This window comes from Bubalus bubalis, chromosome 7 (genome assembly GCF_019923935.1).
Source record: "Bubalus bubalis isolate 160015118507 breed Murrah chromosome 7, NDDB_SH_1, whole genome shotgun sequence".
In the NCBI taxonomy this organism is placed as follows: domain Eukaryota; kingdom Metazoa; phylum Chordata; class Mammalia; order Artiodactyla; family Bovidae; genus Bubalus; species Bubalus bubalis.
Window position 1 is genome coordinate 110,697,087 of NC_059163.1, and position 26,691 is coordinate 110,723,777.

Below are 26,691 nucleotides of genomic sequence, written 5' to 3' on the forward strand. Positions count from 1 at the left end.
AAATCACCAAGTATTTGGAAATTAAGTAATATACTCCAAGATAACTCATGGATCTGGAGAAGGAAATAGCAACCCACTCCAGTACTCTTGCCTGGAAAATCCCATGGACAGATGAGCCTTGTAGGCTGCAGTCCATGGGATTGTGAAGAGTCGGACACGACTGAGTGACTTCACTTTCACTTTTCACTTTCATGCATTGGAGAAGGAAATGGCAACCCACTCCAGTGTTCTTGCCTGGAGAATCCCAGGGACAGGGGAGCATGGTGGGCTGCCGTCTCTGGGGTTGCACAGAGTCGGACACGACTGAAGCGACTTAGCAGCAGCACCAGCAGCAAGTATAAGAAAGGGAATAATAAGGATCAAGGTGGAAGTCAATGAAGTTGAAAAACAATAGAAAAAAAAATCCATAAGACTAAAAGCTAGTTTTTTGAGATCAATAAAATTGATAAACCTCTAATCAGACTGATAAGAACAAAAAGTAAGCACAAACTGGCAGTTACAGGAATGGGAGGAGTGACATTATTAGGGATTTTACAGATATTTAAAGGAAAATGGGAGAATATTATTGACAACTTTATGCCAGTAAATTTAACACATTAGAAAAAACACCTTGCAAGACATAAATTACAAGGCTCAGTCAAAAAGGAATAGATTAGGTGAAAGGCCATATATCTACTTTTTAAATTAAATTTCTAGTTAGAAACCTTCCCACAAAGAAAATCCCAGGCCCAGATGGCTTCTGGAGTGAATTCTACCAAATGTTTAAGGAAGAAATAATATCAAGTCTACACATATTCTTCCAGAAATTGAACAATAGGGACTATTTCCCAACTCATTCTATGAAGCCAGCATTGATCTGAGATAAAAACTAGACGAAGACATTAGAAGAAAACAAAACTATGGCCTAATGGTCCTCTTGAACACAGGTGCAGAAATTCTAAACAAACTTTTAGCAAACCGAATACAAAATATATAAAGGATAATACATAATGACCAAATGGATTTTATCTCATTCTCTAGGATGCTTTTTCCACCTGAGACTATGTTCTCAACGTCCCATGCAGGCGATCCATTTGAGAGACCATCTGAGCACCTAGCCAAGGGGCAACATTAACTGTCAGCCAAGGGAGTGAACTGTTTCAGACTCCAGCCCAAATGAGCCACATGATAACCATAATTCCAACTGATATCTAACTGCAAATGCATGCAATACCCCATTTGAAAACTGCCCAACTGAGCTTATCCTGAATTCTTGACCACAAAAGTGCTCAAGAATTAAAATAAACTTAAATTAAATAAAATGTAATTTTATTTAAAAAATAAAAATTTTATTTTATTAAAATAAAATAAACTTAAATAAAATAAAAATTTCATTTTATTAAAAAAATAAAATTTTATTTTATTAAATATAAAATTATCATTTTAACCCACAAAAACAGGAACAGAAATAGGGAGCTTTCAGTGAAACAGCTTTTTGCCCTAAGAATTCTATGGACAGAGGACCCTGGTGGGCTACAGTCCATGGGATCACAAAGAGTTGGATATGACTGAGTGACTAACTTTCACTTTCTCTACCCTAAACAAGTCAAGTTCTCCTAGGGACAAACCTACTCACTTAGATAATGCTTCCTCACAGATTTTTAGGATTTCACTCTTAAATATAAATGGCTAGCCAAAGATAATAGAACAATAAAATCAGGAAAACAAACCAGAAAAGAGAACCCCCTAAAATCAGAGACAATGTGCAGAATAATAGGTAAGTTAATTTATATTTAAAAAAATCTTCAGAGAGATGAGAGGATACTCAACACATTAAAAAAATTAAAAAGTTCTATTAAAAAAAAATAACAGGATGTATTAGTTTCCTATTGCTGCTATGACAAATTATCACACCCTTAGTGGTTTCAGTTCAGTTTAGTCGCTCAGTCGTGTTTGACTCTTTGTGACCCCATGAACCGCAGCACGCCAGGTCTCTCTGTCCATCCTGGAGTCCACCCTAACCCATGTCCATTGAATCGGTGATGCCATCCAACCATCTCATCCTCTGTCATGCACTTCTCCTGCCCTCGATCTTTCTCAGCATCAGGGTCTTTTCAAATGAGTCAGATCTTCGCATCAGGTGGCCAAAGTATTGGAGTTTCATTCAGCTTCAACATCAGTTCTTCCAATGAACACCCAGGACTGATGTCCTTTAGGATGGACTGGTTAGATCTGCTTGCAGTCCAAGGGACTCTCAAGAGTCTTCTCCAACACCACAGTTCAAAAGCATCAATTCTTAGGCGCTCAGCTTTCTTCACAGTCCAACTCTCACATCCATACATGACCACTGGAAAAACCATAGCCTTGACTAGATGGACCTTTGTTGACAAAGTAATGTCTCTGCTTTTTAATATGCTGTCTTCAGTTCAGTTCAGTTCAGTAGCTCTGTCCTGTCTGACTCTTTGCAACCCCATGAATTGCAGCACGCCAGGCCTCCCTGTCCATCACCAACTCCCGGAGTTCACCCAAACTCATGTCCATTGAGTTGGTGATGCCATCCAGCCATCTCATCCTCTGTCGTCCCCTTCTCCTCCTGCCTGCAATCCCTCCCAGCATCAGAGTCTTTTCCGATGACTCAACTCTTCGCATGAGATGGTCAAAGTATTGGAGTTTCAGCTTTAGCATTAGTCCTTCCAGTGAACACCCAGGACTGATCTCCTTTAGAATGGACTGGTTGGATCTCTTTGCAGTCCAAGTGACTTTCAAGAGTCTTCTTCAACACCAGAGTTCAAAAGCATCAATTCTTCAGTGCTCAGCTTTCTTCACAGTCCAACTCTTACATAATATGCTGTCCTTCCAAGGAGTAAGCATCTTTTAATTTCATGGCTGCAATCACCATCTGCAGTAATTTTGGAGCCCAGAAAAATAAAGTCAGCTACTGTTTCCCCATCTATTTGCCATGAAGTGATGGAACCGGATGCTATGATCTTAGTTTTCTGAATGTTGAGCTTTACGCCAACTTTTTCACTCTCCTCTTTCACTTTCATCAAGAGGCTCTTTAGTTCTTCACTTTCTGCCATAAGGGTGGTGTCATCTGCATATCTGAGGTTATTAATATTTCTCCCAGCAATCTTGATTCCAGCTTGAGCTTCTTCCAGCCCAGCGTTTCTCATGATGTACTCTGCATATAAATTAAATAAGCAGGGTGACAATATACAGCCTTGATGTACTCCTTTTCCTATTTGGAACCAGTCTGTTGTTCCATGTCCAGTTCTAACTGTTGCTTCCTGACCTGCATATAGGTTTCTCAAGAGGCAGGTCAGGTGGTCTGGTATTCCCACCTCTTTCAGAATTTTCCACAGTTTATGGTGATCCATACAGTCAAAGGCAAAGTGGTTTAAAACAACACAAATATATGAGCTCATAGTTCTGGAGGTCAGAAGTCCAAAATCAGTCTCATTGGGCTCAAGTCAAGGTGTCAGAGGGGCTGGATCTTCCGGGAGGCTCTGTGGAGAGAATCCATTTCCTTGCCTTTTTCACCATGTAAAAAACACTACATTCTTTGTCATGACCCCTTCCTTGAATCACTCCAACCTCTTGCTTCTGTCATTGCATTTCCTACTACTGACTCTGATCCCCCTACCTACCTTTTATACGGCCCCTTGTGATTATATCACTAGACCCATTCAGGTAGCCCAGGACAGTCTTCCCATCTGAGGAACCTAACCTTAGAATCTGCAAGTCCCTTTTACCATGTAAGGTCACATGTTCACAAGTTCCAGGAATTAGGTTGTGGATATCTTTGAATGTGGAGACAATATATGAAACCACATAAAAAGTATTGAAAATAATTGTCAGGTCTGGGGATAGAGACCTAGGGATAGGAAAGGGATTTGCTGTTACTAATCTTATAGTATTCTTTGACTTTAAAACTATGCCCATTTTTCCTTTGCATCAGTATATATTAATTTAATTCATTTCATGAATAAAATTTTATAAGTATTAAATGTATATATATATATAAAAATGTTAACTATGGTTTTCTTTACATACTTTTCTTAATTTTACCTTCATTATTATCCAAAATTTTATAATAAGCACACAATCATTTTATAATGGGAAAAATCAATCATTTAAATTTTATATAATTTTTAACTTTTCAAAGTAAATTAAGTTCATGATGTAAATGAATAGCCACATGTTCATATCTGCCATATAAAAGGTACTTTAAAAGCTGAGGTAGGTATGACTACTAGACTCTGTTTTTCTTTTTTAATTTTTTCTTTTTTTGGGCCTTGCTACAAAGCATGTGGGATCTGAGTTCCCCTGAAGTGGAAGCATGGTATGTTTTTTATATTTCTTGAGAGAAGATTAAAAAAAAATTTAGTCTTTCCAGTGAAGGATATGACTGATAGTATCAATTGTTAGAAATAACTATTGATCGAGACATAAACAATTATTAGAAGTTAGAGTTTTAAAAGATTTGTGAAGAAGAGACACTTTATTCCAATAAAAAGTAATTTATTTTCCTACAAAGTAAGCAAAACAAATGAAAAACTCTTTCATGAATTCTTTTCTCTCTCTTATGGAAAGTGCATGCTTAATAGTACCATGGAGTAAAAAGATCACTACATGATGAAGAAATGACTTTAGTTATTTTGATTAATTTGCCACAAACACTTAGTTGTTGTAGTAGGTCCAATCAGGAACTCAAAAATTTAGAGAATTTTTGAAAAAATTTATTTTGGATCAGAATTGGCCAATTATCCTTCAGAAATGGCTTTTTTTGCAACGCGGGAGACCTATGTTAGATCCCTGGGTTGGGAAGATCCCCTGGAGGAGGGCATGGCAACCCATTCCAGTATTCTTGCTGGAGAATCCCATGGACAGAGGAGCCTGGTGGGCTACAGTCCATGCAGTCTCAGAGTCAGACACAACTGAGCGACCAAGCACTGCATGGCACAGCAATAGCTTTTATAGGGTTTATTCTGGGTCACAAAATGAAACTGCAAAGCCAGGACAGATTAGTGAATATGTTAGAATGGATTGAGTGTCTGTGTGCAGGGCACTTAAGGCACCTCTCAACTAAAAGTGGGAAAAATATTTTCTCAAGGAACTGGTCTCAGAAGAGTTTACTAAGCCCATTTTCACACAGAAGCTTGCATAATATCAACAACCAATTTCCTTTAAGAGGAAAAATATTAAGTGGAAACCTTTTCATCCTTTGTTGTTGTTCAGTTGCTCAGTCATGACTGACTCTTTGCGACCCCATGGACTGCAGTACACCAGGCTTCCCTGTCCTTTACCATCTCCTGGAGCTTGCTCAAACTCCTGGCCACTGAGTCACTGATGCCATCCAACCATCTTGTCCTCTGTCATCGCCTTCTCCTTCTGCCTTCAATCTTTCCCAGCATCAGGGTCTTTTCTAATGAGTCAGCTCTTTGCATCAGGTGGCCAAAGTATTGGAGTTTCGGCTTCAGCATCAGTCCTTCCAATGAATATTCAGGACTGATTTCCTTTCAGATTGACTCGTTTGATCTTCTTGCAGTCCAAGGGACTTCAACACCACAGTTCAAAAGCATCAATTCTTCAATGTTCAGTTTTCTATATAATCCAACTCTCACATCCATACATGATTACTGGAAAAACCATAGCTTTGACTAGATGAACCTTTGTCAGCATAGAAATGTCTCTGCTTTTTAATATTCTGTCTAGGTTGGTCATGGCTTTTCTTCCAAGGAGCAAGCATCTTTTAATTTTGTGGCTGCATTCAATATCTGCAGTGATTTGGAGCCCAAGAAAAAAAGTCTATCATTGTTTCCATTGTTTCCCTGTCTGTTTGCCATGAAGTGGTGGGACTGGATGCCATGATCTTAGTTTTTTGAATGTTGAGTTTTAAGCCAACTTTTTCATTCTCCTATTTCACCTTCATCAAGAGGCTCTTTAGTTCCTCTTTGCTTTCTGCCATAAGGGTGGTATCATCTGCATATCTGAGGTTATTGATATTTCTCCCAGCAATCTTGATTCCAGCTTGTGCTTCATCCAGCCAAGCATTTTGCATGATATACTCTGCATGTAAGTTAAATAAGCAGGGTAACAATATACAGCCTTGATGTACTCCTTTCCCAGTTTGGAACCAGTCTGTTGTTCCATATGTGGTTCTAACTGTTGCTTCTTGACCTGCATACAGGTTTCTTAGGAGGCAGATAAGGTGATCTAGTATTCCCATTTCTTGAAGAATTTTCCACAGTTTGTTGTGATCTGCACTGTCAAAGGTTTTAGCATAACCAATGAAGCAGAAATGAATGTTTTTTTGGAACTATTTTGCTTTTTCTATGATCCAACAGATGTTGGCAATTTGATCTCTGGTTCCTCTGCCTTTTCTAAATCCAGATTGAACATCTGGAAGTTCTTGGATCATATACTGTTGAAGCCTGGCTTGGAGAGTTTTGAGCATTACTTTGCCAGTGTGTGAGATAAGTGCAATTATGCAGTAATTTGAACGTTGTTGGCATTGCCCTTCTTTGGGACTGCAATGAAAACTGACTTTTTCCATCCTGTGGCCACTGCTGAGTACTTCATATTTGCTGGCATACTGAGTGTAGCACTTTCATGGCATCATCTTTTAGGATTTTAAATATCTCAGCTGGAATTCCAGCACATCCACTAGCTTTGTTCGTAGTGATGCTTCCTAAGGCCCACTTGACTTTGCACTCCAAGAAGTATGGCTCTAGGTGAGTGTTCACACCATCACTGGGTTAACTGGGTGATTAAGATTTTTTTGTATGGATCTTCTGTGTATTCTTGCCTCCTCTTCTTAATGTCTTCTTCTTCTGTTAGGTCAATACCATTTTGTCCTTTATTGTGCCCATGTTTGCATGAAATGTTCCCTTGGTATCTCTAATTTTCTTGAAGAGATCTTTAGTCTTTCCTATTCTATTGTTTTCCTATATTTCTTTGGATTGTTCACTTAGGAAGGCTTTCTTATCTCTCCTTGCTATTCTTTGGAACTCTGCATTCAGATAGGGATATCTTTCCTTTTCTCCTTTGCTTTTCACTTCTCTTTTCTCAGCTATTTTAAGGCCTCCTCAGACAGCCTTTTTGCCTTTCTTCTTCTTGAGGATGGTATTGATCACTGCTTCCGTGATCAATGTTACGAACCTATGTCCATCGTTCTTCAGGCACTCTATTGAATCTCATCTCTTCAGTCTATTTGTCACTTCCTCTGTATAATCATTCCTCTGTATAATCATAAGGGATTTGATTTAGTCATACCTGAATGGTCCAGTGGTTTTCCCTACTTTCTTCCAATCTGATTTCGGTATTAACCATCTGGTAATGTCCAGATGTAGAGTCGTCTCTTGTGTTGTTGGAAGAGGGTGTTTGCTATGACCAGTGCATTCTCTTGGCAAAACTCTGTTAGCCTTTGCCCTGCTTCATTGTATATTCTAAGGCCAAACTTGCCTGTTAATTCCAAGTATCTTTTGACTTCCTACTTTTGCATGCCAGTGCCCTATGATGAAAAGGACATCTTTTTTGGTGTCCTTTCATCCTTGGGCTTTACCAAAGCAAAAGCAGAGTATATTGCATTAGATTTCTTTCTTATCACCTAACATCAATTTTTAACGAATGTTCACTTTATATAGAATTAGAATTAACCTAGTTACACAATAAAAATATGTAGTTATATAATAAGAACTTTGAGCGGTCACAATGTAAATGTATTTAAAGGTTATACATCAGGTAACCCTTTATTAGAAGTTTCAGATTTAACATAATAACTTTGGGTGAGTTATAGTTATTATTATGTTGAAGATACAAAATTAAAATTGATCAACTCTAAATATGGAAGGGAAGTTATGACCAACCTAGATAGCATATTGAAAAGCAGAGACATTACTTTGCCAACAAAGGTCCGTCTAGTCAAGGCTATGGTTTTTCCAGTGGTCATGTATGGATGTGAGAGTTGGACTGTGAAGAAAGCTGAGCGCCGAAGAATTGATGCTTTTGAACTGTGGTGTTGGAGAAGACTCTTGAGAGTCCCTTGGACTGCAAGGAGATCCAGCCAGTCCATTCTGAAGGAGATCAGCCCTGGGATTTCTTTGGAAAGAATGATGTTAAGCTGAAGCTCCAGTACTTTGGCCACCTCATGCGAAGAGTTGACTCATTGGAAAAGACTCTGATGCTGGGAGGGATTGGGGGCAGGAGGAGAAGGGGACGACAGAGGATGAGATGGCTGGATGGCATCACCAACTCGATGGATGTGAGTCTGAGTGAACTCCGGGAATTGGTGATGGACAGGGAGGCCTGGCATGCTGCAATTCATGGGGTTGCAAAGAGTCGGACATGACTGAGTGACTGAACTGAACTGAAATATGTTCAGAATTTGGTGAATAATTTTCTTTATAAAGGAGATTATTAACTTTGCTTGTTAAATAGGCCTTTTCTTATAATGTGCATTATTTAATATTTATTTATGAAAAGGAAAAATATAATATTAATTTAAAACTATTTTTGGAACCAGCTTTCTGTTTTGATCTTGCATAGGAACAGATTGAAATATAAGATCTGTCAAATTAGAGAATAGTTATATTTTCACATTAAATATTGAATTCAAATTTGTCAAACTTTTTTACTCCAGTGAAAACTAAATATTTTTGTTAAAGACTTCTTGGAATATTTAAAGGGCAATATTTGCATACAGTGTGGCTTCAGATGAGTTTACATCATGTCACTCTGTTACTGGGAGAGGATATTATTAAAATGTAAAGTTATTGCTAAACAAGACAAAGTAATCATCTTTAGACTTATAAAGAAATAGTGGTGACTTCTATTATTATACTTACAAGAGGATGAAATTCAGAGTGATTCCAGGACTTTCACAAGGTCATGTACCTCGTTGTGGGTTAAAGCAGGTCTATGGTGTATGTCTCCTATTTAGAGGCCAGAGTTGTTTCTCTTACCACCTTCTTTGTGAGCATGAATGCAGGAAGATCAGGTACTACTGGCATGTTGAGCATTTCAGTTTGTAATCTGCAGGGCTCTCTCACTCTCTGCGATCTATCTAGCATCCAATGCCAAGCCCATTAAATGCTAGTAGCACCTCCACAGCCCCCCAGCTTTACAGAGATGTAATTGATAGATAACACTATGTCAAGTTTATAGTACCTGTGCTGTGCTAAGTTGCTTCAGTCATATCTGACTCTTTGAGGCCCCATGGACAGTAGCCTGCCAGGCTCCTCTGTCCTCTGTCCATGGGATTCTCCAGGCAAGAATACTGGAGTGGGTTGCCATTTCCTACTCCATTATTTCCAACTCCATTATAGTATCTGCACATTCTTAAGTGCTTCTCCTAAAACAGTCCTGCCCTGGTTAAGAAATACTGCATATATCAAAAGCTCATGTATTAGGAGGAAATGATGAATAATAAGACTCCCAGATGTCTCATGAAATCCTTTTACTTTCACTTGTAATTCCCTAAGTATGCAGCAGCTCTTCTTGAAGCCTAGTGGAAGAACTTCTGATCTTTATACTTCCACTGCCAATGTGTGTTCAGAAATTAACAATGAACACCACTAGGAGCTGTAACTAGAAGTGAGACCTTTTTACACCTCTTTGGTTTTTACCTTGTGGATTTTTATACCTATTATGGATTTGTTGAGAAACGCACACAAAGATGACATTATTTACCACCTATTAAATATAATACAGACATGAATTTGACCAAACTCTGGGAGATAGTGGAGGAGAGAGGAGCCTGGTGTGCTGCAGTCCATAAGGTTGCAAAAAGTGGGACACGACTTAGTGACTGAAGAACAATGACCATTAAATATAAGAACATTTAATGGTTCTGATAAGAGATCTTAAGTGGAAGAGTTGGAAAATTCATTTGTATGTTAGATATCCAGTCTTATGCTTTGACAGTCCTCGGTGAATAAGCTAAGTCAAGTAAGAAAATGTTTCTTTATAGTTATATAAGGGTATTGTAAAGTCATAATCCCAGTTTGATTACACAAAATGTGAGAAATTACTGTATATGTGAGTGTGTTTATTTAACCAAATACATACCATCTTCTGTGTGCCAGGAATTGTTCTAAGCACTTTATACATGTTTATTCAGCTAATCCTCACAGCATCCTAAGGTAGATCTAGTCCCCAAATAAGATCTGTTTCCTCATCTATAAAATGAGAAAACAGAAATGGAGAATACAATCACACAGCCAGCATACAGCAGAGTAAGAATTTCCACCAGGCAGGCGGGACCCATAGTCATTTTCTTCACCACCTCACTATTATTCTGCTTCTCTACAACACAGGGATAACAAGGCAACAGAACATTGTGAAAACCAAGTTTAGGATTTTGGCCAACTGGAAGAAAACCCAAAGTTGCCACTTGCAAATCAGATGTTGTTTTGCTGCATCTGAAACAACAAGGCTTCTCGACATCTTTTTGTAGGAATTTCACGAAAATCTCGTTTTCCCAGGCCCTGGTTTTATAACCTAAATATCCAAGAGAAAAAATATATTAGTCAAAAGAGCTATATATTTGCCTTCTCTTTTTTATTAATGTAAGATGGTCTCACATATGTGAATTTTAATTTTTAACAGTTAAACTTAAACAATAAGTAATAGCAAAGTTAGAATTTTTTTTCTTTAAACAAACCTGTCCCACATTTCAGGAAAACCCTGTATAGATGTTCCATATCCTCTTTATCAACTAATGGTTTGAGCAGCTCCACTAGGAATAGAGAATGGTGATGGAGAAAACTTTGAACACCATTCTAGTCCCAAACAGAAAAATTTTCCTTTCAGATTGAGATTTTATGTGTCTAAATAAAATTAGTTCCTTCTCCTGGAAGCCAGAATATTACCCTTGCTATACTGGAAATGATAATAATTTTATGTTCATTTTCATATATATGACTCCTCTTTCCTTATAATCCATCAAAACAAAATGACTTTTATTGTGGGTATATGACTGGGATTCCACTGTGAGTGATATAACAAAGCATTTAATCTTGTATTCCCAATTCCTAAAAGAGTACCTGGAATTTAGGAAGTACTTGATTTATGTGCTGAATAAATAAATTATAGGAAAATGGCAAAAAAAAAAAAAAAGGAAAATATGTCTTGATCAAAATATACAAGTAAAATATGCTTGGATACTTATTCATTTAAACTGGTTTATATAAAAATAAAATTCTTGTTGGTGACATTAGATTTCACATTTCTATTTTCTATTTTGGTGGATAGGAATGAGCATGAAAAGATCATCCAAATTTATAACTGATAAATAATTAAAGCTCTTTTGTTCTCTAACACTTTATATTGAGTAACATTTTACTTCAGTCAGCATTATTCTATATAGACTTTACATTTAAGAAATACTTTCTTCTTCTAAAATTTCAGGGTCAATACAAACTGATATGTGAAAGTGAGAACCCAGTCCTTGGTGTTTATTTTTTACTGACTGACAATATATTTGCCATTGTAGGTTGACGCCAAATATATATGAACAATGAGCCTTGCTTCAGAAAGCAAGGGTCTTGCTATGCAAGAGTAAAGTAATAACTGAACATGGAGGGGAAGGGTGTGAATGTGGAAAATCTCAAAATGAGAGAAAATATCAAAGTTTACTTTTTCAGTATTTTTTTCAGAGCAAACTTTAGCATCCATTCCTCCTCCTAAAATATCAAGTTAATTGTCATCCCAGTTTTATTTGAAAATCTTCTCTCTTCCACACTTTGCAATGCTGTTTAGAAGGGACAGTCCCTGCCCTAAGCTTGAGAGAGTGGGCACTGATTGGGTTAAGCCAGGCAGTGGGACCCTTGTGCTGGCCACAGTTCAGGCTTAGGCACACACATAAGCTATCAGAGACAATTAGGGATGTGGAGACATTTGCTGGAGGTGGATTTGATGCTATGAGAGCATGGATCTTGGAGCTCAACAACATGTTTCTGTGATGAGAGAAGCTATCACAGAAACGGGGGTGAAGCTGACTTACAGGATGCTGATCACAAAGACGGACACTATGAACATGGGTAGAGTCCTTAATCAAGCCACATCTAAAGCCAAGCTCCCCCCTGGACTTTCAAATCTAGTACCTAATAACCTATTGCATTCCTCCTTTTAAACCAATATGGGTCGAATTATGACACTTGCATTATGAAGAGTCATAATGAATTTAACAATGCAAGTCAGGCTACTTTTCAGGCAGAAGCACAATATGGAGAAAATGTGAAGGTCATTCTAAAGTACTTTGTAAAATAAAGTGGAAGAATGATCATCCAAATTGAGAAATATTGCTTCTAATTATAGTTATATTGTTATCTTTTTATTTGAAAAATTCTTTGACTTGCTGTTTTATAAAGAACAGAAATGGACATATCTGTTTGATTTGTCTAAAAATTGTTGTGCTTTTCAATATTGTTGTTTAGTCATGTCCAACTCTGTGCAACACCATGGATTGTAGCCTGCCAGGCTCCTCTGTCCATGGGATTTTCCAAGCAAGAATACTGGAGTGGGTTGCCATTTCCTTCTCCAGGGGGTCTTCCCGACCCAGGGATCAAACTTGTGTCTTCTGCATATTCTTTACCGCTGAGCCACCTGGGAAGCCCTGTTTCAATATTACCTGACTTTAAATCACATTCAAAGTAGTTGGAGAGAATAAATGTTTAATCCTTTGACCTACAAAATCAAGAATATGAATTGTTTCTATAGATCTATGAACTCTAACAGTGGGCTTCCTCTCTTTCCCCTCACCCTAGGCCTGCCTCTGAGAGGCACAAGCTGTGGTGTTTTAAAACCAAAAAAAAAAAAAAAAAAAGGAAAAGTAATTTATGTTGACAACTGAATGTCCTACTTTACCCTTTTTATTTTTAAGAGGTAGGGATGTTTCAAGGTTTGCAGAGTGGAGGTTGTTGCTTTCAGTTAGGTTCAAATCCAGCATAGTAAGCTGAAAAGGAAATTTAGATTAGCATTAACATTTGTAAGTGAAATTTATGATTTACAGTGGAAAAAACTGTCTTAATGTTAATTTTCAAGGCAGTTGCTTTAGAATGTGCTTCACATGTTCCTCATTTGTCTTCCACAACTTTGGAGACCTTGTCACGAAGTCCAGCACAGGGCCAAGGGGCTCACTCAGTGTGGCCACATGGGTCTCGCCTTCCTGCTTATACCCCTCAATTCCCCTTTATTTTCATTCCTATTCTTTCCCTCCTTTCCCTCATCTTTTCGCTCTTCCTCCCTTTTGACCAACTCCCATTTTCCTTTAGTTAAGGAAATAGACTTGGTATCTGGGAGTACTGAGATATGCTGATGGAGGAAGAGATTCCCCTCCTCATCACCATCAGTGTTCTGCCACCACTGAAAGATACTAGAATTAGTTTGTACTTAACCACTCTAATTTTTCTTCTCTCATCATCTATTTAATATTTTTAAATTGTAAAATATCACACACACACAGAAAATCACGTGTGTATGTTTGCTCAGTCATTTCCAACATTACCACCCCATGGATGGTAGCCCACCAGGCTCCTCTGTCTATGGGATTCTCCAGGCAATAATACTGCAGTGGGTTGCCATTTTATTCACTAGTGTATCTTCCTGACCCAGGGATTGAACTCTCTTCTCCTCCATCTCCGGCAGTGGTTGGCAAGTGGATTCTTTACCACTGAGCCACCTGGAAGCCCCACATAACACATTTACTGTCGTTACCTCTTCAATTGACTGTTACTGGATTCTGCCTCCATCCCTCAATGATCCTGCTCTGCTAAGGGTCATCATGACTTACCTGTAAATATTATATTGATAACTATATTTTAGTTTTCAAAGTTCTCTGTAGTTCCTTTCCAAATCTGCTTGATCTTTAAGTCTATTTCTTGCTCATAGTTTAAAGAGATACATAACTCTCTTTGTATAAGCTAAAGTTTGCTATGTTTGCATTCTATAGTGATTCCCGTAAGTAGAGTCTCAGTGAGTCTGCTGCTGCCCTTGGTTGTTTTTGCTGGCTCTTAACTAAAGTGCCTTGTGAGATCTTGTTCTTTGGAACTTTATCCGTGGAAATTTTTTGAGGATGGTGTCAAAGTTGTATCCTTTCAGAGGGGATTTATGTTCATTCCTATCAACGTTCTGCAACCCACACTACCTAAATTAAATTGTCAGCTGGATAGTCTGGATAGACAGAGTAAATTCATATTGGAAACCTACACAAAGTCAGGCTCACGTTTACAGATTCTCAGGAAAGATATTTCTGTTCCTCTCACCCAGTAACAGGGTCAATACAGGAGAGTTTTCTTGTTGCTCCTCCTGTGCCACAAAGTGAAAAGTGAAAGTCGCTCGGTCATGTCCGACTCTTTGTCTATACAGTCCATGAAATTCTCTAGGTCAGAATACTGGGTTGCCTTTCCCTTCTCCAGGGGATCTTCCCAACCCAGGGATTGAACCTGTCTCCCGCATTGCAGGTGGATTCTTTACCAGTTGAGCCACAATGGAAGCCCCCTGTGCCACAAGTTTATTTCTAATTTCTTTTCACTGAAGATGTAAGTCTTTTGTGGTCCCAACTTTATGGGACCTTTTCTCCTCTCTCTCTGGCTTTTATTAAACAATTCTTTACTGTAGTTATTTGAGTGGATGATGCTGCCCTATGTCTTTATTGTGAAATGCTCGAGAACAGAACTTTTATCTTAGTCATAAATATAGTGCTCTGAATGGTATTGATTCATTCTTTCAGCCAGTCTTTATTGAACACTTTCGTGCCAGGACCATTTTGTATTCTGGATATACAAAAATTGTCAAGGCTTTCAAAGTCCTTGCTGTCCTGGAGCTTAAGGTTGTTAGGTTTCATTGGAGGTGTTACAAAAAAAAAAAGCACTAGTGAAACAAATTATCCAGTGATGAGCAGTAAGAGGAAAGAAGATGTAACTGTCAGCCACAAAAGAGGGTAAGGTTACATTTACAGAAACAGCAGCAAAAAGGACGGAGAGAGTTGAAATCAGCTACCTAAGGAGGCAGTCTAGAACCAAATCTAGATTCAGAGTGTCGGGTAGGGCTCAAAAGGAGAAGAAACTGGCTTAACTGGAATAGAAAAGTCTAGAAGTAGAAACCTAAGCAATAGCCCAACAACACTTGTAGTGTTCTTGAACGTCTTGCTTCTTACCACAGCTCTGCCATGTATACACACACCATGTAAGAGCACTTGCAGGTAAGCTGATGGCAATGGCTCTGAGGGGTGCCTCCTCCTTCTCCACGCTTCTGCCTCAAAAGATGGGACCTGCTCATCTCTGCCTGCATTTCAGTCCCCTATTTTTAGTCTTACCCCTTCAAACATTTACATGTGCTTCTCTACTTTTGTGTGTCTTTTCATTCTCTATTTTTCCTCTATTCTTCTAAATTTCCTGAGTAACAATGGTGATAATTATTTTAAAGAGATGACTCTTCGGGGGCCCCTAGATAGCTTCAGGGTGGGGGTTGCTTTTATTAGAAGCTTGGGCCTTTCAGACCCATCTCCCAACCTTGGGGTAAAGGAAGGCACTGGAGATTAAGTTAATCATCAATGGCCATTGATTTAACCAGCCATGCCTGTTTATAGGATTAAAGCTCCATTAAAAGCTCTTAAGCAACAGGGTTCAGGAAGTTTTCAACCTGGGAAACATCCATGTACCAGGAGGGTGGCCCACCTACCTCCACAGGGACAGAGGCTCCTATTCTTAGGACCCTTCTGGACCTTACCCTACATGTCACTACATCTGACTGTTCATTTGTATCCTTTATAATAACGTGTAATAGTACTTGGGGGGTTGTGGGAACCCCCAGTTTTGTAGTCAAGTCAGACAGAATTGAGAGTAACCTGGGGTCCTGATACTTGCCACTAACATCATAAGTGAGGGCAGTCTTGTGGAGCTGAGCCCTTAAACCTGTGGGGTCTGGCTCCATGAGTTAGGGTCAGAACTGCAGGACATCTAGTCAGTGTCAGTTGGAGAAAACACTGTGTATTTTGGTGTCAGGAGGGGAAAATACCCTCCAGGCCCCTACCAAATTTGATTCCAATACTGTAATCACACTTTTAATAAACATCATGCTGGAATCATATTCATTTGTTATGAGAAGGTAATCTGCATTCCTCATATTTATTCCCCTGATCCCACTGAAGACTCAACTAACTGCTTCAATGGCAAGACGCCTTCCCAGTCCTCATCAAAATTTATCTTTCTCTCATATTTTAGTTCTCTATAATGTATTTTTAATCAGACACCTTCACAATCTGCTTTGTGTTAGAATAGGCAAGGAATGCACAAAGAACAACAAATTATGGAAGAGGTACAGGGTATAGGGACAGCGTACAACATACCTGATCACTACTCCTCAAAACTGTCAATGTCATCAAAACGAGTACATTCTGAGAAATTGTTACAGCCAAGAGGAGCCTAGCGAGATATGAAAACTAAATGCAATGTGATGAGATCCAGGAATAGAAAACAATATTAGGTTAAAACTAAGGAAATATGAATTAGTTACAGAAAAACAAACAAAAACCTATTATGTTAAGTTATATGGATAGAACATATAAACAAACAGTGTTATTCTTAAATAATGTATAAATTTAACATAATTAATTCACATATAAATTAATTTTTAAATGATTTCTTTTTATAGAATTTATTTTTAAAATATATAATAAATTTTATATAATTTAATGATTAATTCACATATAAATCATTAGAAGTTTGACCAGTAAAAATTTGGCTATTTGGCTACATTTTGATAGCTCTACAATTTACTTGAATGAAATAAATGAAATAAAGTAGTATGCATTTAAAAAACATGCAGTAGTTAAAAGGTTACCTTATCTTTACTCCTAACTTAGTGAAACACAAGGCTATGCAAGAGCAATCAATAGCATTATGAAAAAACAATTCTGAAGTTAGATTACCTTTTAAATATCTAACTTTTAACTGTGCTTTTATAAAAACATATCTGTTAAATGCAGTTTTTATGTACACCATTACCTCTAGTTCTATTTTCAAAAAAAAGGCAAGATTTACAAAAAAATTTATATTTCATACAACCTAAAAGATATAATTATTTTACATACCACTAAGAAAGACAAATGCTGTCAACTAACTCTAAGACAAGATTGATTGTAAGAAGTATCCCAGTTTTGCAGGTATTAAAATGTTCATCTTTAGAATCAGTGAAATACTGTAGTTTTTCTCATGGTGGAAACATTTTTATTATACATTGTGCCAATTTAATTGGTGTGTATGGTACTGAATATTTGTGTAGTGCAGGAGAAAACCCTTCATTCTCTAGTTTTTATAGAAAAGTAATTTAGGTATTTCATATGGTAAGGTAAAATATCTTATTAATGCAATGAGGGGAGACACAAACGCCCCTAAACACTAAAATGTTAGCAAATGGCCCCCAAAATCTGATTTTGGGGGAAACAAAAATCAAAAAATGGAAATACTGTTCCCTACAGATTGTCCAACAATAACAATAATTAAAAAAAAAAACAACCAAACTTTGTGAGTCAGCTTTGTGTTATGATTATTACGTTGAAACAGCTTACAATATGTTAGTTTGGATTAGATCACATAGATTATCAAGACTCCTATTGAATTCATCTTTTAAGTTACATTTTTAAAGCCAAAAAAGTAATCTAAAAAATCCGGGTTCTTTGTCAAAATAAATTAACACAGCAAGTTTATATGCATTTCTCATTTAGAAAAAAATAGTATCTTTAAGATTTTATTCTGTTATATGACTTTTTTAAAAAGATCAATTGCTTCAATGGATTGAAAAAAAGAACTGTTTTCCTTAGGCTTTCTTTTCTTAGGTTCAAAGGTAATTGTGTTTTCTTGGTAAGTTCCAGATGATCAACATATTCTGAAATGTAGGAAAGAATTGGGTATCTGTTGGTCTTAGAAGAAATTACACATGATTTGGTTTTAAGTTCAGCTATTAAGGTTTCTCTTGAGAATAAAAGCACTCTTGATAGTTACTTCACACATTAATGAGGCTGAGTGTTACAGGCAATTTTTTCTCTTCTAATTTAAGAAAAAAGTTAAATGTTCCAAAATCTCACTGATTTCTTTAATATCTGTATAGTAAGTCTAATATATCATATCCCCCAGTGATTTAATTAGCTACAGTGATATTAGCCATTCATTACAGAGTCACTATGGACATATAAAAACCCAAAGGTCTATATTTGAAGTTCTAGGGATATTCATAAATTACACCTAGAATTCCATAAAGGAACTATACTAAGTATGTTCATATCCATCTTTAGGTTAACCAAAAAATGTGGAAGACAGTATGCCTTACACATTTCATTCAGCATTTATAGCACCTTTTGTTTCTGGCTTTCTAAATATACTAAACAAGTACTCTCTTGACATGGGTACACAAGCCAGACAAGTTTGGGGTAACCTAGACCAGGAGGAAAAGTAGAGTCAGGAACAAGGATAGGCTCCAGTGCCCCCTACCCCCAGTGATTTCCATGTAGAAAGGATGTTGGCCACCCTGGTAACCAGAGGAGGGAGGCATGGTTGGATCTACTTCTTCCCCCAGATCTGATCTTTTGATCAGAAGAAAATTTAAAAGATGCCTTCATAATGACTGTACCTGTCAGTTGCGTGGAACTACATTGAAGGATTTTTCTGAGCCTGATAGATTTAGAGTGATATGCAGCTGCCTGGGGAATGATGCTGGTGGATGCATTCTCTGGAATGACACACACTCAGCTAAAGGTGGTTTTAAGGAAGACCTTGGTGGAGAGCCTCATAGATTCCTGCAATCTGGATGTCCGAGGGGGTGGAGAGGTGTAAAGAGGACCTCTGCTTCCTGCAAGTGCTGTGATCCCTGTCATTGTCTCAGATAGCAGTGTTTGGCTGGGTCTCTGCCAGCTTCCTTTGGGAACTCCCTCTGAAAGGGGTATTATACATCCCCAAATTGGTATTAAGGATCACACATGCCTGGTACATAGCAGACATTCAGGACATGAACTGGGAACATTCCTTGTCCTTCAGGAGACAGAATCTCAGTAAGGGTCCTACCACCTGTATCAAGCAAGCAGGTGCTGGGCTGGACTCCAGCATGGAGTGGGATTGGGATTGCAATCCAGCCCTCGGAGGTGCAGTCTGGAGGAAGCCCCTACCCGTGGCCACTAGGCCACACTGTTGGAGCTGAGAGAAGCAGTTTCTACTTCCTTCTTGGCCGCCTAGTGACTGTGTGACCTGGGGCAGATGAAAACCCCTTCTCAGGGTGTTGGTAGGGAAATCATCTAATTTCTCTTCTAAGCTGGGGCATTTGAGAGTAAAAAGGGTGTTGTAACACACCGGACAATCACATAAACCAGGGATGCTGCTGAGCAAACCAGGCCCAGTGACCCTGGACTCATCGTTACGCGGGGCCTGTGCTGATAGTGCTGCTTCCTGACCGGGTGCCAGTCTGCTCCTCCAGTTTCCCTCATTTACAGAAGCAGTTTGCATTTCTGCCTTTAGCATACAAGCTCATTGTCTCACAAAGATGCCTTCAGCTGCTTGGAAGAACCCATTTCTCTGTGAGCCCCGTTATCCCACACCACTGCTAAGGCAGGGACTCCCCCGCCACCCCCATGTTTTGACTGCTGGATGAGACCTTACAGTGACTGATGGCACACACTGTATTTTTAAGGGTCTGCGGAATTCAGCACTGCCCTCTCACTTGTGCAGGCACCCCAGTGAACATTCCCCGCGATAAGGCAGTGCCCTAGACCTCAACAAGGATGCTCAGGCCTCCTGGAGGTCTGCACAGAGCCACCATTCTCCAGGCCAAGCCTAGCGACCAGGGGTTGTCAATCAACAGCCCTAGGTGCCTAATAGTGGTGTTTATGAATGCTTGGAGTGTGCCCATTTAGCGCGCAACCCTTTTACATATGAAGAAACTTGGGGTTCAGAGAGGTCTGAAAAGCTGTCAAGGTTATCTAAGGAGAAGACAGAGAAGCTGGTATTTGGACAGAGGACCCTGGTGGGCTACATAGTCCATGGGGTCACAAAGAGTCGGACACAACTTAGCTACTGTATAACAACAATCACCCTCATTCTGCTTGGCTAGAGTTTCACAGTGTTGTTGCTCAGTCGCTAACTCATATCTAATTCTTTGCGACCCCATGGACTGTAACCCGAGGCTCCTCTGTCCATGGGATTTCCCAGGCAAGAATACTGGAGTGGGTTGCCATTTCCTTTTCCAGGGGATCTTCCTGGACCAGGGATGGAACCCATCGCCTCCTTCAGTGACAGAAGATTCTTTACCACTGAGCCACCAGGGAAGCTCTTCACAAAGTGTGCCAATGATATATATAAGATAATTTTGGGTTACAGATGGTTATTTTTTTTAAAGTTTATATTTATCTGAACTAGAAAGAAACTGCAACTGGCACATAAGACCTGTGATTTTGCTTAGGATGGAGATAAAGCATATGTTTAAATGAGAAAAGGTCAACTTTGTGAAAGTATTAGTAAGTGGACCTAGTACCCCTGAAGGCAGGCTAAATTTGGAATGCAGGTCCTAGCTTTGATTTGTAGTATGTTGTGTGGCTCTGGCCACAGCACTGGAGGCCGAGGGTCTCTGAGATCGTGGCCTAAATAGCTGTGCCCTGCTTCATGTCTGCTGTGCCACTTAGTCCATGATCTTAGCTAAGTCGGGAAAAATAATGAAGTGACCAGAGAGTTCAGTCTGAAGCTAGATTGAGAACAAAAAAGAATCCCAGAACAAGAGTGCCATTATCATCCTATAATTCTGCTTGAATTGACTGTGGCAGTGATCTGGGCCTTGCCAACTCTATTATATTTACTGAGCACTCAAAGGTTTCCAGTTAACTCCTATATTATTCTCTGAAATTGAATTATGAAATAGTAAATATTCCTACTACACAATTTTTTAAAAAGTATACTCACAGTTGCCAAACACTTTCCATTTGGTCTGAGTTCTGTTAGTCTTACAAATCCTCTAAAAAAATAAGCACTTTTATAAATGGAAAATTTATCAATTTCCATTTATACATTTATTTAAAAATAAACTTTTGGATATTTTCCTTTACAGTGCACAAGGTCAAATGAGAGCACATTATTTCTGGGCTTCTTAAACTAGGATACATATTAGGAGCGTGGGGTTAACCAAGATAACACAATGTGTTGTCCTAGAGAATATAATTAATATAACAATACCTGCTAAAGGAAAAACTTTTTTGAATTACAATTAATTATGGGATTAGAATGCACCATTTATATCATTGTTATGATAAAACAGAATTAAACCATTTCAATGTCATGACTGAAAGAAGTTTGAGAAGTTTTTGTTAGCAAAAAAGCTGTGTGTGTGAAAAATGCAAGGCAGTATTCAAACATGTCATTTCCAGGTTTCAGAATCCCTTTGTACCCACGAAGCCAAATAGCTTCAGGGCTTATCTGCATAAAGTTTCATTTCCTCAGGCCTTTTTAGAAGATGAAATATGTATTAATAATAATGTATGAATTCTCTCAAAGAAAATATCTTCTTAGAGGTTGTCTGAAAAGGCCTCTCTCGAACTTAAAATTTCTGCTTTGTCAAAAGGCAGAATTCTGAGCTCTAACGGTCCTCATGAAGGACCGTCAGAGCTTCTAAAAATCTCAAATTAATCACAACAAAGCTCCCTATATGGCTGAACCTAATTACTGTAAACAGTCTCCTGTGACATTTCTTTTGCCTCGATGTTCTACTGATCTGTTAGTTTAGTTTGATATTTTAAGTCTTCTGCTAACTGCTATTTTATCTGCTTTAGAGATATTTTATTACTTCAGTGAATGAGGCCAATATTAGTAACAGATTCTATGAACAAAGCCACTATGTATGTTATTAGCAGGCCTGGAGCAAAGAAACTACAATTCCATTCCCATTTCCTTTTCTAATTCAAACTAAGATGTCTTAAATATGCCTGCATACCCCATTGTGCCTAGCAGTAGACGGTCAGGAAATGACTTCTAAATTGGATTAACCTTCCAGTTTTCACTAAAATACATTATGATTGTATTTCAGCTGAATCTAGTCACCTGCATCTCTTTTAACTCACCTCCCTAAAATGTAGCTACATGAGGGATCTGCTGAGCACATGTCTGAAACTCATTATTCCTGCAACTCAGTAACAGTAGCTAGTAACAGTAGCTAACACTCAGAGAACTTATTCTGAGCCAGGTCCTTTTCTAAGTCTTTATGACTTTAAAATCCATTTATTAACTCATGTACTCCTCACAAAAACTTCTGCAGGCAGGTACTATTCCTATTTTACAGACGGGTTAAGTAACTTGCCCATGGTCCCTCAGCAGTGCAGGCTGTTTCTCAGGTTTGATTTAATGTCAATCCATTGTTCATGTGATGGTCCCACAAATGCGATGTTTGCTTATATTCCCAGTATTGAATTCTTAAAGAAAAATTTGCTATATGAAAGCAAATGATGTACTGGGAAGCTTTAAAGTGTTGTATCAAATAGCTTATTAAAAACTACTGACATATCTCTACTAATAAAGGATCAAAATGACAGATAATACAATTTAACCCTCACTCTCTTCTAACAGGCAATGATTTGGAAAATGAAATCTATTTTTCTGGAAGAGTGATGGCATTCTTTCCACAACTACGAAGGAACTCTCCCTACTGTCACATGAAATAAAAGTGAAGTGCAAGCCCTTTCCCTGAGGACGTTTTAACCTGATTTTCTTCTTCCCTCATTACACTCAGAGACCTAATCTGAACTGCTGGCTGTCCAAATACTGTCGGTACAGAATGCCGTATTTCAGGCTTTAAACTATTTTCCTTAAGTTCTCTGCTTTCACAGTGAAATACATGTACTTCAAGTATAATCTTTGCTGCGTTCTACAATTTTCAGCAGGTAGAAAAAATCATAGACATGGAAACTTACCACCCTTCCCCCAACGTATTTCAGTTTGGAAACTGAAGTTCAGAGAAAGTCATAAAAATTCAATTTAAGAAAGATTTATTGATTGCCTATAGTGTGCGTGGTCCTCTATTAGACAATGACATTCAGGCACAAAACAGACATAGGCACCCTGGCCTCAGGTACCTTATGATCTAAATTAGTACAATACAGATTAGGAACAGTAGACAAACAAGGTACATGTCAACTTCCTAGAATCAACATTCAAGTGCAGTAATTTATGTAATCCAAAATGGCATCTAATTCTAAAGTCATTTATAAAATGCATTTGGCTTTGAAATCCACAGCACTTCAAATAAGAAATTAAGTTCCACTGCAGATAAAGTCACAAAGATGCAAATACACTGAAACTCTTAAGAGCCTTATTAATGACTTTTGTTATTCTGGATCTTCTGTTTTCTTCTTATTATGGTTCGAAGCCTTCGCAATACCAGTTTATCAGACAGAAGCATGTCATCTTGTTGTTCTAGATAATCTAGTAAATTTTCGGTCCATTCAAGTGCAGCTTTATGGCTAATATGCTTCTCTGGATTCAGTTCTGTTTTTCTAGTCTTACTGGAAGGCCTGGTCTCAGCAGGCCTGGCCTGGTCCTCCACACCTTCACTGTCAGTTAGGACCTGACAGCTTGAATCATTACTCCGAGAGTCAAACCACTGATCAATATTCTCAAGGTCAACATGTTCACAGTCTTCTGTGTTCTGTAAAACTGTTGCTAAGTTAGCTGCTAAAATGGCTCCTTCATCAATGTTCATGCCTGAATTCTCTTCAGTGCCAGGGAAAAGTTTTTTCCACGCTTTGGTTATGGTACTTGACTTTATCATGTTCCAAGCTCTTGATACTTCATAAATTGCATCTAACACTGTCAAGTTCTTCCAGAACATTCTGGGGTCAATTCCTTCATCCATGTATTTCTGGAGAAGTCCTGCTCGGTAGTATCTTTTTACTGTGGCTAGAACTCCTTGGCTCATAGGTTGAATGAGACTTGTGACATTTGGTGGTAAATATTTCACAATTATTCTGCCATCATCTGAACTCAACAATTCTTCATTTGGATGTGCTGGAGGAAAGTCCAAAAGGAGCACTGCTTTTTCTAGAAGCCCCTTGGATTTCAAATGCTTCTGTACCTGTGGCACAAAGTATTTTTCAAACCACTGTCTGAAAACAGAATGTTCTATCCATGCACTTTTTTGACTGAAATAAGTGACAGGAAGGTTTGAAAGGTCAGCTCCTTTGAATGCACGAGGTTTTTTTGCTTTTCCCACAACACAAAGATTAAGTTTGTGTAAACCAGTGGCATTTGCACAACACATAATAATGATTCTCTCTCTGCTTGATCTATAACCAGAAGAACTTTGCTCAGTTTCAAGAGCTAATGTCCTTGATGGTAGACATTTCCAGAACAATCCAGTTTGATCAGCACCATAAATTTGTTCTGGTTGTAGATTCTCTCTCTCAACGAATTCCTGAAAGTTACCACAAAACTCACTGGCAGCAGTTTCGTCTCCTTTTAATTTTGTTCCTTTACCAGCAGCCTTTGGAATACCATGGCGTTGCTTGAATCGAGTCAGCCAGCCAGAGGATGCATTAAAATCACCTTCCATCCCCAGAGCATCAAAAAAGAACTTGGCTTGTTTTGCACATATCGTTCCCGACACTGGAATTCCATCTGTTTTCTGTTGGTTAAACCACTCTATCATAACTCTGTCAAGTTCTTCATATGTGGACGACTTCATAGATTTACGTTTGGATACCCCACTTGTAGGATCTGAACTGTTGGCATAGTTTATTATCCTTTCTTTGTTCTTTTTAATATCACGAACTGTGGATTCACCAATTCCATATACCACGGAAAGCTTTTTGAAAGAGATGCCCTCCTCCAATTTCTTAATAATGTCAAGCTTGTCCTTAATTGTCAACACCACACGCTTTCGTTTCCCCAACATTGTATCTAATATTTTAGAGGATTACTACAACAAGACCTTTAATACGTTAGATTTGGACACAATGAGATTTAAAAAATGGTGTTTTAAGATCCCTTTCCTGCCCCACTAGGACCTAGATGGACAGTGTGTTGGCCAATTTCCAGGCCAAGCCTATGTGACTCTCTTCACTTTGCTCTTTTAAAATTTACAAACTCAAAACAACCAAGACTAGCTCCAATTAATCCTATCTTCTATCTTGCTTCTCCTAAGTTTAAGATCTTTTCATGAACTGTAATCTCAATGGTGATGATAACCCATACTGTATTAGCAAGGTCTCTAAAACAGTCCTATTGTGTACTTAATTGTTTTTGCCATTCTATGGGTGAGGCTCTATGTTAAAGGAACTAAGTCACTGGTGGACGAATTTAGAGAAATGTGCTAGGGAACAAAGTTTTTAAGACAGGACTTGCAAACTTAATAAGAAATTATAATGGGAAAACTCACCCCCTGACTGCTGTCCTTGTCAGGCAGTGCACTGTATGGAATGCTGCCTCCCCGGGCAAGGACTGCTGCAGGTTACGCAAGAGAGTGATTATGGAAATCATAGGCAAGCAGGAGAAGGCAAGCTGAACAGAAGTGAGCAGTGCAAACAAGGCTGAGTGGACAAGCAAGAAACTCCGTACTTCAACACGACACAAACTTCCACCTAATGTGTTTGGCAACTCAAAAGGGAAAAGGCTGACCAGAAGTGGTGTCACATGATTAAAGAAAGCATAAAAAAAAAAAAAAAAAAACTTCATTGGCAGAAATCAGGACTCATGGTAGAGAGTATGGGGTGGAAGGCTCAGTGAAGATGTTACGATAATCCTGGTGAAAGATGATCCTCGATGGGCCAACAGAAGCAGTTCCTGTCGGGGGCTGTATAGGCACTCCAAGCCTCCGAAAACCTAAAGGAAAATACCAAAAACATTCTTCGTTCAATATCAGGGTCTGTGGCATTACCCACACCTATCCTGCAACTGTGTTGAGAAAATTAACGCCTCTTATGAATGTGATGGCTAAAAACAACAAACACTGCTTTGGGGCATTACACACACAGTGTCAAGGAGCGGGACCTGAATTGCCTACCTCCCGAAATTAAGAGGTCAGAGAGCAGCCGTGTTAGCGAGGGCCTTTCCCCGCAGAAACGCGGGACGTCTTTGCTCATGGAGAGGGAGCCCGGATTCCTCCGTGGTCGCCAGCAACCAGGATGTCACCACCGAAGCCAGCCAGCGAGGGAGAGGGCGCTTGGCCCGGGGGACACCAGTCCACGGGCCGGGGACATCGCCGCGGAGGCCTGACTTCGCGGCGACCAGACCAATCTGAGAGCAAATGGAGTCTCCCGAGGGAGGCTGACACCGGCAGCGCGGCGGCGGCAAGAAGCGAGCGTCGCCGCCGGAGCCGGAAGGCGGGGGATTAGGGGGCACGCGCGCGCCCCCGCAGGAACGTTGTGTCGGCGGGGGGGCGGGGCCTGCGCGAGCGAGCGCGCGCGGCCCGGGGGCGGGGTCTCGGGCGAGCGGGTGGGAGGAGGCGGGCCCAACCTCCTTGGAGTCTCAGGGCGTCGCGTGGCTTCTGCTAAGGGCCGGGCTGTCCCAACCTGCAGACTGCTTCGCCCGCCAGCAGGGAGCGGTGCAAGCTCACCTTGTCTTAGCCCTTTTCCAGTGTCCCGGCTCTGTGGGCGAGGCTTCCCCCCACTCTTACGGGGAATAAAAATCGCACCCTCGGAGGGCTCGCGGGAAAGCTGCGCCGCCTCGGGTGCCTTGAGCGCGATGCGAATGG

General features: G+C 39.3%; 1 protein-coding gene across 4 annotated transcripts; it reads right to left on the minus strand.

Moving 5' to 3' along the window:
- Positions 1-10,006: 10,006 nt before the first annotated feature.
- TIGD2 (tigger transposable element derived 2) lies at positions 10,007-26,689 on the minus strand. 4 transcript variants are annotated; one of them, XR_006552546.2, is made up of 5 exons: positions 26,002-26,391; positions 25,378-25,820; positions 13,696-13,771; positions 12,847-12,934; positions 10,007-10,479 (listed from the first exon to the last, which is right to left on the minus strand). XR_006552546.2 is itself a non-coding variant. In XM_044946351.2 (2 exons), exon 2 carries the CDS (start codon positions 24,892-24,894, stop codon positions 23,317-23,319), a length of 1,578 nt encoding a protein of 525 aa, XP_044802286.1. In that variant the 5' UTR covers positions 24,895-25,820; positions 26,554-26,689; the 3' UTR covers positions 22,974-23,316. The 4 variants fall into 4 exon arrangements, 2 of the variants coding, with proteins under 2 accessions (XP_044802286.1, XP_006053711.1); XR_003110707.3 differs by lacking the exon at positions 13,696-13,771 and having other exon boundaries at positions 26,002-26,386; XM_044946351.2 differs by lacking the exons at positions 10,007-10,479; positions 12,847-12,934; positions 13,696-13,771; positions 26,002-26,391 and adding an exon at positions 26,554-26,689 and having other exon boundaries at positions 22,974-25,820.
- Between the last annotated feature and the right edge of the window lie 2 nt (positions 26,690-26,691).